The sequence below is a fragment of the Sardina pilchardus genome, chromosome 15, assembly GCF_963854185.1.
Source record: "Sardina pilchardus chromosome 15, fSarPil1.1, whole genome shotgun sequence".
NCBI classification, from domain to species: domain Eukaryota; kingdom Metazoa; phylum Chordata; class Actinopteri; order Clupeiformes; family Clupeidae; genus Sardina; species Sardina pilchardus.
Genome location: NC_085008.1, coordinates 14407794 through 14422619, shown reverse-complemented (window position 1 = coordinate 14422619; position 14826 = coordinate 14407794). Strand labels below are relative to the sequence as shown.

General features: G+C 43.4%; 2 protein-coding genes across 5 annotated transcripts in view; both read right to left on the bottom strand.

Moving 5' to 3' along the window:
• Window positions 1–11090, bottom strand: part of pip5k1ca (phosphatidylinositol-4-phosphate 5-kinase, type I, gamma a) — a 30190-nt gene extending 19100 nt beyond the window's left edge. For all 4 annotated transcript variants that reach the window (XR_009941545.1, XM_062556957.1, XM_062556959.1 and 1 more), the window contains exons 1-4: window positions 10637–11090; window positions 783–814; window positions 404–496; window positions 27–157 (exon numbers count right to left, since the gene is read on the bottom strand). Coding sequence is in view for 3 of the 4 variants with exons in the window: in XM_062556957.1 (XP_062412941.1) it covers window positions 27–157; window positions 404–496; window positions 783–814; window positions 10637–10763 (383 nt within the window). In the remaining variant the exon portion in view is untranslated. The remainder of the gene's footprint in view (window positions 1–26; window positions 158–403; window positions 497–782; window positions 815–10636) is intronic.
• A 445-nt stretch (window positions 11091–11535) lies between these two features.
• LOC134102740 (phospholipid hydroperoxide glutathione peroxidase-like) lies at window positions 11536–13755 on the bottom strand. The gene is made up of 7 exons (XM_062556963.1): window positions 13578–13755; window positions 13276–13370; window positions 12971–13115; window positions 12635–12786; window positions 12217–12241; window positions 12024–12083; window positions 11536–11926 (listed from the first exon to the last, which is right to left on the bottom strand). Exons 1-7 carry the CDS (start codon window positions 13626–13628, stop codon window positions 11888–11890), a joined length of 567 nt encoding a protein of 188 aa, XP_062412947.1. The 5' UTR covers window positions 13629–13755; the 3' UTR covers window positions 11536–11887.
• Window positions 13756–14826: the final 1071 nt, after the last annotated feature.

Below are 14826 nucleotides of genomic sequence, written 5' to 3'. Positions count from 1 at the left end.
TTGGGGGGGGGGGGCTGTGGGGTTACCTGGGGAAGAAGATGCTCTCGACCACGTAGAAGTCCTGCATGAGCACGTCACGCTCGGGTTTGGAGCTCAGGTTGCCCACTGTGTAGCCGATGCCCAGCTGAATGGCCCCCTTCAGCGCTGACGAGGTGGTCTGGGGGACAGAGCAGGAGGGACACGAGAATTACAAAAACAGAATGTAACAGAGGACTGTACACACAAACATTTAGTCACCACTTCTCCTTAACCTTAACGACAACTTGACGTGGTCAACACCAAACCTCTCATTGGCATAATCAGGCGTCACCATAAGCAACGAACCTGAAGAATCGAGGCTAGAGAACAACCTGCTTGTAATGTCTGCTTGTAAAAGTGCTGTGTATGCGAGCTGATGGGATACCTTCTTGTATGTGGTCTCGCCGGATGCGTCCACGCCCCTGTGGCCGATCTTCTTCCCCTGGCCATAGCCTGGCAGACCTGATGACGAGGGCATCTGGAGAGAGAAAACAGCACCACATGAAGAAACACACCACCGAAACACACACACACACAAAAAAAACCCCATCAGATATCAGTGGCCTACTGCTTTGAACCTGTCTAAGTCTGATCCGTTTCATCCATGACTAAGGTTTCAATGCAAAAGGAGAGCACTTTCTGCACGCGCCAACATCTGAGGCAACAGGTGCCAGTGCTGCTAACGTTTTAGATCTCAATGAAGCAATCTTTCGAGTGGAAGATGAACACTTGCAGTTAGACCCCAATCATTAGTGTCAACTTACCTCTGTGATGAAGGCCTTTCTGGCAGCAGCATCTGAGGGGAGAGGAGAGAGAACGTGATTATTCTGGCAAAGGTTAATTCTCACAATAAAAAAAACAACAACACAAGCCTCTGGCTGGTAGATATTCACATTTCAAAAAGTACATTTTGACCCCTGAACACAAGAAAATTGAAACGTTTCAACACTCAGAACTCGAAAAGACACACATCTGACAGTATATCTGCATCTTCATTCTTTTATCCCAACAGAGCCCGTCTTCCGCAGATGTACAGAGAGGAAGTCATCAAACAAATGGCCCTCACACTGCAGCTAAAAACAGACGCGTAATTACAAGCTCACTCCATGAACAGCCGTGTGTGTGTGTGTGTGTGTGTATGTGAGAGAGAGTGTGAGTGTGTGCGTGTGTTTGTGAAAGAGAGAGAGCGTGAGAGAGAGAGAGACAGAGAGAGAGGGAAATGTGCAAATCCCCAATCAATTCAGCTGTGCCTATATGAAAGGCCAAGGGGGGTGCTGAATAGTGATGTCGGGATGCTGTGAGTTCCATCAAGGCTTCCAGTGTAGTCGTAAGCATTGAGCCCCATCAACAGCCATCACCATTAGCAGTGGGAGGAGAGGCGCCAGAAACGCCGTCTCCATACGAGACAGCGCCGGGTGGCCAGCTATAAGCAACGTCCTTACAAGTTCTGCCACCCATGCTGACACACAATTTCTCTATAGCCCCGGCATTCACAAAGACTTAAGGACCATGAATGGACACACAGGCAAAAAGAGAGCGCTGATGGGTTTGGACACGCACAGGAAACTCCATCTCTTTTGAGCATTGAGCTGCCTAAAAAGCAATCACGAGCGCCAAGCGTCCTGGCAGGCAGCGGACGGCTGGGAGAGAGCAGCATATTGGTTTGGCAGCGTGCCAGCGGCTCCCTACAACCGCCCGGCCAGTTATACCTTTTCAAAGTAGCACTCTATCTGAAAAAAGTCAATGGTACACACACACACACACACACACACACACACACACACACACACACACACGGCAGCTGAAGCTGATCGGCAGTTAGCTTTCCATTGACAATGATGATCTTTCAGTCACAACAAGCGTCATTTAACAACATCCTTAACAACTGGGTTTCGCAACACCAAACCCTAGTCCACAGAGTCAGTGCAGCAGGCTGTGGAAGAGCACTGGTAGCAGGGGAGGTAACACGAAGGGGATGGGGCAGTAGAGGAGAGTCTATACCAAGGGGATAAAGCTGCTCTGCTAGGGTGGAGAACTCAGGGAGGGTTACATTGCTCCTGAGAGATAGTGTAATGGAAGGTCCTGTGTCTTCGGGGTCTGTGTGAAAAGTTGTGTGTGTGTGTGTGTGTCAGCTACCCCCTCCTCTTCCCTTTATCTCACTCACTCTGTCACAACCTCTCTCTCTCTCTCTTTCAGTCACTATTGGGAGGCAGTCGATAGCAAAATCCCTCAGAAGCTGATCGGCAAGGGAGCAAAAGTAATACAAAAACATAAAGAAAGCCCAAGGACGCTCACGGAAACACCAACTAGGCTATATTTACTGCTCCACTTTTCCCTTCCTTGCTGTGTAGGTCCCAACAAGAGTTGAGTGGATGTCAACCCAGCCCCTTCACTCTACCAGTTCTCAACTCAAGTGCGTTCAATGCCTCTCAAGCCAGGAAGGGGAGGAGAGGGTTGTTTAGGACCACTGGGCTGGCTGTGATTTTACACAGCACGAGTAGTCAATGCCTGCTTTCTGTTCCATCGGCAAAGGGCTGGCACACTCCCTCCTCACGGTTCCTGGAAAGCATGAATTAATAAAGGGCGTCCGTCCGTCTCCTTTAAGCTCCTCCACAGTCATTCACCAGAAATAAACGACTCTAATGAAATAAAAAAGTCCACACAAATAGGCCTGGCCATCTAATACAACAAAGCAGGAACAGCTACTAACAGGCTACTGGCTCAGCGCGCACTATATCTTTTCCCTTGTGAAAGCTTTATGAAAGTAAAAGGCTGTCCAAGCGTCCAACAAATAAAGCCAACTGCCATTTCAGTCTGGCCCAACTCCTGTGACAGATTCATCATCCCAATAATGAAGCAAACTGTTTCACAGACAGGAGGGCGGCTTTGTAGTATAGAGAACTTGGGAAATAGATCAAATGAGGGAAAAATACCTCCGCTGCCTTAGATGTTCTACGGTGAGATGAAAAAGGGACATATTGGCTGATGAATCAGCAGGAGCCTGATCCATCTGTGTGATCACAATTAATTTCCTCAGGAGCGCCAGTCTGCTCCGAGAGGCACCACAGGAATTCTGTCCTCCTAGGCCCCCGCCGTCGCCGCCACGAAACCAACCCATAATCATCCCAGATGCGCCGGCTGCACGCGCTTCCATTCATTCTGCCAGTCGGCTCCACTCTCCCGTTGCCATGGCACCCTGATCGAGGTCAACCGGCTCTTTATGAGTTTGCACGTGCGAGTGGAATCAACAGACACATGCCGCACGCCCAGCCCTCCTGCTCGCCTGCCCGCCTGGCTGGCTCGCCGAGCATCATACAGAGCGTTTGCGGCACGAGAACGAGAGATAATAGCTGCGCTCTAAACAAAACAAAAGGACAACACAAACAACAACAACAACAGCCATGGGGTCAGATTAGATGGCGACCTCACAGAAGTGGTCATCTCAAAGTTGTTTATTTAAAAAAAAAAAAAAAAAATTCAATAAGATAACAGGACACGCCATTCCATCTTGATAATGGCACAGCTATCTTAACAATGTTAGATATGCTGCCGTCATTCAAATTCTCTTTTTAAACTGTGCTGAATCTCTATCAGTCTTCTTCAAGTCCATAACAACATGTTGCATGAAATGAATTTGTTTTGGCAAGCAACACAGAGATGCATTGCACTAGGAGAAGAATAGATGCTGCCTCTTTCTCTGGTCACCAATGGTTACAGATTTACCAATCCAAAACAATGCCACTCCATTAACTTGCAGAGTGCTCCTGCTTAGCAATTTTCATACCAAGAGAGAAAGAAAATCTCTTCAAAATATCCAGATCAAGTCCATAGATTATTGTGGATCACAATATTTTCCTCAGCAAGATGTTGCTCTTGGCAAATGAGGGTTCTTTCCACATTCTCAATCCTGGGGTCGAATGCTAAGAAGAGCAAGTTGTTTGTGAGCATTCGGAATGCGAAACTATGAAGTCATTCATCTTAAGTAATGAGTAACTACTGTCAATGATGAGGTGGCAAGCAAATGCCTTAGATTAGGGAAGTGTGTGATTTATGCAGATGAGAGAGTGAAGGGAGTAGTACTATACATCAGGAACGGAGTGAGAACGGCAGATTGGGCAGGGAGGGGGCGAGGCCTGCGAGATTAGGTACTGCTCGCATTAGCAGAGGTGCTTTGTGAAAATGAGTGCTCTGTGTGGACTAAGTGATGATGAGTGAGCGAGTCCTGTAGATCAGCGGCTGAGTGTAGTGTAGAGTAGCGGGTGAGTGTAGAATAACTATTGTACACCAGACACTGAGGGAGCCCTGTCTGTCCTCCAGACAGGGGGGGGGGGGGGCTTGCTTGGAGCGCTGCTTCAGGCTTGGTGTGGGGCTCTGGTGGGGTGCCTACTGTGCGGGAGGCGTTTTAGTGGGCATGTGAGGCGAAGAGGTCAACCACAGCAACTGTGGAGCCGCAGGCTCTTTTCTCTTCTCGTCGCGAGTGTTTTTCCATGACCAGCCAAGGCTCACACACGCTCCTTGACTACACACACACACATACACACATACTGTACACACATACACACACACTTGGACCACTCCCAGGCCCGGGGTGGAACAGAGGCTCTGGTGACCGACTCGCTGTCAGGTTTGACGCCACGGCTTGGCCCTTTCACATCTCGTCTCCATTCCTCCACCGCCCACCAGAGAGGCTGCCCACATGTAATTACGGTCCCATGGACTTGCTATAGTGAAGCTGTTTAAGAGGTTTACACATTCCTGACAATTACACACACAAACAAGGCACATTCCAGCGTCCCGCAGACAGAAAGTGAGGCCTGTCATCTCCAACAATTATAGTCTTGGGAGATGTGTTAAACCTTTTGTACTCAAATCTAGGCCTTGGTATTTCATAATGGCATTTGGCTGTTAAAAGTAGCATACAATCCTTCAAACCAACAAACCTCGTCGTAAACTTCTGCCAGACAATAATTAACCAAGTCTCCCCAGAGAAGGCGTTGTACATCTTGGGGATCCTCGATCATTAAATTAGAGAACATTAAATAAAAGCAGGCATAGAATGGAGAGCCACTTTTACCTTGCCACTGGCACTGGCGCTGGAACTGTCACTACAATGTCACAACAATGTCACTTTTAGCTGTCAAAATGTCCATAATCGAAAACATCGTCTATGCCGGTATATCAAAATTAGACCAATGCAGTGGTAACCTAATCCGCTTCTGAAACAGCTTTGTTTTATTTGTGAACATGGACAACTTTTTCTGTTGTGTAAGCAGAACATCAGACTCTGTAAAAGTGTAACGTTAAGTGTGCGTTCCACCTTTAGCGACACTAGCACGTCATCAGTGTATCTTGATCTGTTTGGATTCTGTTTGTATTTACAAATAAAGTGTTAAGGCGATGAATAGAAAGCTTCCTAACCATTTGCATAATCCCGAGTATGCAGTTATGCCATCAGTGTGCTGGTGGGTCAAAGTTGCAATCCATTTAGCAAACACATCAATTGTGATGTTAAAGTCAACATTTAAAAGTTATCAATTTAAATTTGTCTGTGATTTTAGACAGGGATTGATCTTTTTTCTGATGGTTAGCTTCAAGTAATGTTATGAACTTGCTAATTCACTATGGCAAGACTTGAACAATATGGGTGTAACTGAAAAACTTAATGCAATAAAGGGCAGGCGGCTGGAGTTTGGTTGAGTAATTTATCTCTTGTTGCTCAGGACGTGAGAGAGCCAGTGACTGTTTCATCCAGACTCGCACGTTGGTTGAAGCCCTAGAGCTTAGCTAGCTCAGTGTTTCTGAAATGCTTTTGTGACACCAAGAGAACAAGCGTTGAACGCTGACCACTGTAAAATACGATTACAGCCCTGTAAATCATCATAAATAGGCTAAAACTTCCAATGTGAACCTACTGTACCCTTAACAGCACACTGGTCTAACAGATCTGATATTCACACTGACATTAATGTGGAATATGATGGAGTAAGCATTTTGTTTTCTGCTATTCAAACAGTATGATCTTTCCATATGAAATTGTGTGTAAATGGCATTTAGCTGCCAGATTTAAAAAAGAAAAAAAAATCTCAGGGACCAACTCCTGAACCCCTGAACTGAAGCATCTGCTCTTTAAAACTTGTTCCAGCTGCATTTCGTTGTCTTTGTACTTGTACTCTGCACAATGACAATAAAGTTGAATCTAATCTAATCAAAACCCATATACCTTGGCTTTGTTCGGAGCATGGCAAATCGGTTTCTGCCTGAAAACGAAAGATGGCTGTCTCCTCCTTCAAATCTCAGACTTCAAAATAGATAATGGACTCAACATAGACTGTGTGTGACGCAAATCCAGATTCAGTTGCTGTAGTCTACTATGAGACGTTATCAGCATATATCGTACAATCCTCAGATTAATTATAGGGTTGTACATTTTACATAACAAAGTTGTATACCTTCTATGTCAACATCAGAGAACAAGGTAAACACCCTGTTGATCCATTCTGTCATCGAACATTACCAAAAAATGCAATCACACCATGTGTGATCCTTAGCATCTTTATGTGACATTTTTTTGCAGAGACCTCAAATATAACATTAACATAATATTGCATTTGCAGACAAGAATAATGATTAGTGTCATGTGGATACAAAAAATGAGTTTACAAGACCCTCAATATCTCAATAAAAGCTGTTTGCCTGCTGCTAGCTCCCAAGCAACTATCAGAACTGACACATTTTAGAATGTTTGGTTCTTCTCTGAATATCACTTATCTGAAAACATTGTCATATTGCATTGTTTTGTCAAGGACTGTGGTGAACTGTCACACGTGAATGTCAGCGAGCACAAAGTGATGTGCTAAATCAGTCTGACAATGGAGAGGTTCCAATTTTGTTTGCTTTTTTCATCGTCAATGTCGATGATGAGCTGCCTCAAAACAAAAAAAACAAGGGCAGTGGGCGAGTGTGCCCAACCACTTCTAATGATTAATCCTGCCCCTATGCAGGGATTAAGGCCAGAACATGCTGTCACCTCATCATGGCAGGAGCCTGTAATTTATTACATCTGGTTAAACAAAACCCAAACATGACACACAAAAATCGCTGCCTGACTGACTACAGCGACAAAAACTGAAAGCAGCACTCTGTAGTTGAGTTTGTCTAACTGAAAAAGGATTCCACTCAGTTTTCTAAAAGCTTTGCCTGAGTGCTTTCGTCATACAGTAGCTGGCCTTTCTCACAGACTATAGAAGTTGCTGGAGCAATTTACCCTCCCAACCCCTCCCACCTCTCAGTCCACTGAGTCATGGCAGGCCAGATGAGCCTCCGACCGGAACACAGTGGCGAGGGCTGGAGCTGTAATACATGCACAGAGGAGTTCCAGGCTCGCTTCATCGCACCACTTCTCCTCCCTTCACGTGTCTGTGAAATTCCCACCGCTGTTTAATTGTCCAACCTACCCTGCACAACAACCCCCCCCCCCACACACACACACACACACCCCTTGATTACTGTTCCGCTAGGGTAGAAGTAGTTGCATGTGTATTCATTAAGTAAAAATCATCAACATAGACTTCCTTCACCTCCAGTGGTCATAGGTTGGAGACATTTTGGGAACACAGTGGACTCACTGAAAACAAATTCCACTTGTTCTGCTTCACCCCCTTCAGCTGGTAACGAGGATTCACAAGTGCAGAACTGCAATGGCACCATGACTTACTGTAGTAGCATGTACATTTACGCACACCTCTGCTGAGGACAAGTCAAGGTGACTGCGACCATCTCCATGATGAATCAGTAGACTGAATGACTCAAAGCAGTGAGCAGACAAAAGAGATGGCCAAGCACGTCTTCGCCCCGGCTGGACGATTGAGCAGGCGGAGAGGGTCACAACCATGAGTGATAGTCCACATCTAAATGAACTACCCCTCAGGAGGGTTACCGCCTGAGCAGAGGTGTTGGTGGTGTATGAGTGGCATCCAGTACCGTGGTCTTCGGGTGCGGAACTAAAAAAAGCACAGACCTCTAGGCTGAGAGGGGGAAGGGGATTAGACAGACACTATTATGCAATTCCGGCTTGTTTTTCTTCACTAGGAAACCCAATCTCAAATTGGAGGAGAGAAACAGCATGAGCTGTCAGCACAGAGCGAAGCATTCAAAATAAAGGCTAGTTTTTGCCTCCAAAATTGAACTGATGCAAAGCCTAATAAGGACACCAAAACAGGGTTGTGATGGCCAGCACATGATCAGACAAGCTTGCAGCCAAATTATGTAGCTGCCAAAGAACACCTCATTAAATCTTGGCTTTAGATGCACATAAGACCAGCACGTGGCCAAGACAATTAAAGGTGGACTGGCTAAACAAGGAACATTGAACAGTGAGCTCAGCTGTAATGTAAAACCATTGGGCTACAATACGGAAAGGAGCTATCTATTGCATTTCAGCTACCAAGACCTCACCATACTATCTTTGGTCAAGCTTTACAGATCACCACAGTTTCCTTACAAGAAAGGGCCTGGTGATTACCTGCCCTTACCTTAGAAACTTCTTCATGCTCCTCCGAGATTCTCTCCCTTAAAATCATCTTGACATTTATCTTTATGACTGATGTCAAGAACAGCACAGTCACATTTTGCAATCATCACTGAATCCTTCAAAGCAGTGGTTCTCAAAATGGGGCCCATGACCCATAGCCAAGGGGTCTGTGAAATAATTTGCTTGAAATTCTAAAGTTAACATTTTAAAAAGATGATGCACTTTTCACCCATAAAACAAACAAATTGTGTCTATTTGGTCCTACCCACATTAACTTCCCTCAGGTCATGAAGAACCATTCCTTCTACTGCTTAGCTTGGCTTGGCTTATTTGTTAGCCAGCTATCTGATGAATATGTAGAAATGTTTCAGTCAGTCCATGATGTCAAATGAAAAAAAAAACATGGGACAGTGGACCCGGCCACAACTTCAGAGAATACAAATGGTTAACTGTTAGGGTTATAAGGGGGTCCTCGGAAAATGTGGTCCCCCAAAAGGGGTCCTTGGAACCAAAAACATTGAGAACCCCTGTTTCAAAGAACAGCAAAACATAATAGGCTTTAAAAAATCCAAACTGAACAAATAAGACTACCCGGATGGAGGCGAAGACCTTGAAAGCTTTGAATTGCATTGAGCAGAGTATGAAGGCTTTGAATCTCTCACTGTAGCCTTCACCAACGTACCAATGTCAGAACTGGCAAACAACTGGCCCCTAAAAGAGATACCCAGAGCAATAGATGAGAAGACCTGGACGCTGATTCAATAGAATAAGCAAAGGATGAGTTTCCCATGCTGGCCTGGTTTGAAATGCTTGTGTGAACAGAAACCATTAGCTCCATCCAAAAATAAACCCATAGTTCAAATCAAATTATGAAACCTTTTCAGTTTGACATTTAATCAGCCAATATGTTTAGCCAGCGATGCATGGGATGGGCATATTGAGCAGGATGAAATAGTTACAGTGTTGGGCTTGGATGAGATAGAAAAGGTTTAAAAGCTGAGGTTTTGGTGTTAAATAAGGTCTCAACTGGACAAGAGGCAGTTTTACAGGCTTTCGTGTCACCTGAAATTATTCCATTTTAGAGTGTAAGCTCTTTACACGACATTATTTAGTTGAATCTCTTTACAACGAAGATCTTATTCTTTCTAATTGGACTAACTGTTAAACTAAATTTGAATGTTGAGTCACTGACAATTTGAATTCTAGTGGTGACTTGAAAAGTCTCTTTGCTCCCAGTTGCAAACAGGCAACTTACAACAAAAATGCACAGCAAATATCGATATGCTTATTTAAGTCTTCGGCTTATAAGTAGTACAATACTAATGAATAAAACAAATGTTGGAGGAACCTCCATGTATTCAGCAAACTTGATAGCAATACTACTAAACTAATATTTTCCATCAGAAGCGTGGCTGCCATGCTGAACAAAAGCAAGATGTTTCATTGGTGTGGCATGCATATAGAACCAATGTAAAGGTACTTGAATGGTCTGTCAGTAAAACAATATTTTCGGTTAGCTTACAAAGAGAGCTAAACAGACAGCTTCGCCCAAAGGATACAAGATTCCAAGATGAACTTGACCAAAAATATGTCCAGAATATTACGCAATATCATGAGATAATATGAAGTAACATGGACAAGGTGACAGATGAACTGAGTAAATAAGGCTAGCTATGATAGCACGCTGGCTATCATCATAGATTACAAAGGAAGCTTTAACCAGGTTAGCTCTCCTGGTTCACGTGAGTCTCTCGCCGAAATTCATGTCACGCACTATGTTCCCTTATCAGGTTTAAGTTGTATCAAAAACTGAAGAAATAGATAAGGCAAGAATCCTTGTTCTGGAGAAGGCATCCCCTCCTTATCACATCGTTAGGTTCAATTGCAATAGACAACCTCACCTTACATTAGCCTTTCATAGAAGGTTGACAGCTAGCGATATGTTGACTAGCAGGCTAGCTAGCTTGTCTGACAGTAACTATACACAGGCTAGCGAATATTAGCAGTTACATTTTATACGTTTTGCGTTTTATGGAAGTCTGCATGTGACGCATAGAAGAGTAAACTATGTATTCAAAATAACATTACCCATGTCGCCTGCCTCCATCCCATAACCGACACCAATGACTGTTTCCGTCTCATCGGATGCTGCGGCCCCAGATAACGGACTGCCATCCCCGACCTCAGACAGGCTAGCCGCTCCCTCTGCTTCCATTCAGAATTCCTGGTTTAAAAACAGGACGACTCCCCCGGCTTTAAATCCACCACTTGTGATTCTTGCGAAAAATGTCCTTCTCAATGTACGTGAGCGAAAACACATGGAACGACAGCCAGGATGGATGTTTCGTCCGTCGTCGTCTTCTCATCCGTGTTCCAGGGGTACTATTAGTGCAGATCTTGCCTTCCACGGCATTTGCGATCAGCTGCTATACTGGAACAGGAGGGATGTGACGGATTCCTAGCTGCGACTGCTCCCTATTGGTGTCACGTCACACATCATCCAAAATGTGCTTCGCCTACTTGTCAGGAGAAACCTCGGAGAATTGGGGATGCATAAGCTTATAAAGTAGGCCTATTCACTAACTTGTTGTAGGCTATTAATATATCCTTCACTTATGGATAGCTCGCCAGCTTGCTAGGTAGGCCTAGACTACACAATTCTGTAAGTTCTTAAACCATAGTCTATATTTCAACTCGAATTCAAACTATTCAGTGACAGTAGCCTACACCCATAAACCACTGGTTGTTTATCATGTTCAGCTGAATGTCATTTGGAAGGATGAAGGTCAGGCCACTCAGAGAAGGCCTAATATTAGGCCTAAATATAATTTAGCTTGAACTCTGTAGTTTTACATTAATAATCATTTGTGTTTTTCACACATAGCCAAGGCCAACATATACAGCTACAAACATAGCCTACAATGAGATGTATTTTGTTTGTGTGTGTGTGTGTGTGTGTGTGTGTAGCTTTAATATACCAGGCACCATTGAGCTTGTAAATATCTTTATTGTCACTATCATAAATCATTTAGGCTATTTTAGACATCTCTAGAATGAGTCAAGTCCTAGTCTGAGTTTGCAATCAGAAAATACATTTCTTTTAATCCATGCAGTCCTAGACCTCCTGTGATAGTTGGTGTGTTTGGTCTCCCCAGTGCATCATCAGGGAATAGAGGGTCCTCCCAGCAATATTGCACGCCAAATGCATCAGGTCTGACCTGTCCATGGAATGGGTTGAGGGACAGACCGTCACTCATCTGGGGCAGAGCCTCAATTCCCCGACTCATCATTGGAGAGCGAGTAGCAGAGGGGGTCAAAGGGATGGCATGACTGACAGAATTACAGGTATTTCATATCCTTCAGATCCTGCTCCACCGTCTGCAAATGAATTTAGAGTAAAGCCATGGCTCAGTCTCAGTGGTAATTGAGATATAAGGAAATAAAGAAATAGATAGCCTTGTTGCATTGGACTTACACTTGGATCCTGCAGTGGTGAATATCTCTTCACAACGTGCCCCTCTCGGTCAATGAGGAACTAGAAGAAATATTTAATCAGGTATATTTCAATCTCACTGTCAAAAAGCCTTCTGTCATTAACTTTGCATTGAGAAATGAAAAAATACCAATCGATCACTTGTGTGTTCACACAGCCTAATAAATTGCCTTACCTTGGTGAAGTTCCACTTGATACCACTAGAGGTGAGAAAAACACAAGTTGTCATTTCTACCAAATTATTATTCACTGCTTGTGTTGTGTTAAAAGATGTGTGTTTGTATCAGATTAAGAAATACACAGGAATCTCTTGAATTTCTCAGACAAACCTGATAGGAATATTCTGCAGTTAGAATGACTTTTAGTTTTGTTGTGGATGCTGACCAAATCTGTTCTTGACAGGATGTTTCATAGCCTTACGAGTGGGCTTGACAACAGAACAGTCTCGCCATTATTTCAGATAGTCAGTTAATTGTTTATGCCCTAATTAACTAAGAAACAACTTCTTACTGCAATATTAAAAGGTCAGACCTACTTTGGTAGTGGACCTTTGCTTAACTTTTCATATTTATTTATTTTAAAAATGGACTCACTTTCCCAGGAACCCCTTGCCATTGGGCTGCTCCTTCAGCCACTTCCACAGAGGGTGGGCATTTGCGCCATTGACATTGATCTTACTGAACATGTCAAACTGGGCGTTGTATGATTTTGCAAACTCCTTGATCTGAGCATTACTGCCCGGCTCCTATATTAAAAGATACAAAAAAAAAGCCATGCTTCACAGCTATGCTTCACAGTGCCACTTGCTGGACCTGCATATACACAACAAATCATAAAGTTGTTGTAGTATTTTACTTGTATGCAGTGTGAAAATAATTAGACTGTGAATCATAATTTTATGCATATTCGGGTGCAAAAGAGCATCATACCTGTCCTCCAAACTGGTTGGAAGGGAAGCCCAGGATGCGTAAACCTTTCTCAGCATACTTGGCGTGCATCTCTGCAAGCTGAGAGTAGTTTACGGGGGTCTTACCTCATTTAGAGGCAACGTTGGTGATGATGACAACGTCGCCCCTGACCACAGAACAGAACAAAATGTTTAAAACAGTCGTATAGTTAGACACCACATTTCAACAGTTATCTCTTGTGTATTTCACCCTTTCCCTCTTGCTTTTATTACATACATCACTGGCATGGTTTTATCCACTATGAAACAATTTGTCAGAAAACCCACCTGTATTTCTCAAGGGACACCTCGTTGCCATCTATATCTGTGGCTGAGAACTCATAGATTGACTTGGCCGACTGCCAGTCCTCCACTGGCGCAGACTGAAACAAAATTTGAGAAGACCAACTCACACAACACTCCAAAGCTCTGGTGAGTTTGTTTTTGGGAATGCACTAGCACATTTCAGGAACTGAACTCCCACAACATTTATTCCCATACTAGAACTGTACAAGAATGAAACAACTTATCTTCACCAGATTAAGTCTTTGAAACATGATGTCCATTTTGAAACCCTGAGTCACACTTACCATAGTCTGCAGCAGGAGAGAGAAAATAACAGAGGACCCTAGGAGACGCATGGCTGCCTCTCAGTAACCCCTACTGAGCAGGCAGGCAGCGAACTGGGTTATATTCCGGTTTCTGAGTTTCACAAAGCACACTGCTCCTCAAACGTGCACTGTTAGGACCCTTATGGCAAATATCTTGACTGACACCTCATTTATAGGTCTCAAATTAATCATTAATAAGGAGTTAGCCTGTGATCTCATAGGTTGCTTTTATGCTGACAACCAAAGCTAAGAGGATTAGCATTCCTTTAATGGCCTTGATACAGTTTTCTGTTATCACCAGTTGAGTAAGCACAACAACTAGGTTCATAGGGCATAGGTAGCAGTCTTACACAACAGAACAGATTATCTGGCTGCAGTATTGTGTGGAATGAGGCACGGAGGACCTGTTCTTTACAGTTGTTAAACATTACAGAAATGTTGACATGCAATGAGTATCACATCCTGTGTGATTCTGATTAAACAGACTATGTAATCATAAAGTTCAAGTATTCAACCACCATGGTGCATCACATCGTTGCTGGTAGAAAATATCCTTGAAACATACCTTGTATATCTTTACTAAACCTCTGGCACATATTAAATGTTAAACCTTCTCTAAAATAAATGTTCAGGATATTTTGTTTCCGCATGTAGACTGAAACTGGATTCATAAGTATTCATAAACTCTCAACAAAGAACAAACACAAAAGAGCTTAACACAACCTGTTGCAAGCAATGAAGTTATGAACGCAATGGAAAAATACATGGACTAAAACAAGTAATATTTGTTATTAGATAGCACTGCGAAAGAAAGTTGTGAGGAATATCATACAATTACCACATTGTATTTATACATTAATATCATTATGAATTCATGATTAATACTGACTGACGTCTTCATGCGGGAAATTATAATGTCATAAAACTAAAAATTACATGATTACATAGTTCTTAGTGCAGGGTTAATAGTCAATCAGACATTGGTTATCAGATAAAGATTTGCCATGACAAAAACAAAACAAAAACAGGAAACACAGAGCAGAGACAAGACATGCCTATTTGCAAACAACTTCAGTTTAACAAACTATCAAGAGTCTTTACCATTTCTCTTACTCCCAAATCCAACCATCCAAAGGCACAAAAGAACACCTTACACTTAAAACATTTTGTTTGATTAGAACGTCATTGCTGCCTCATATAGAGTTACCCGCCCACAAAATCACAGAAA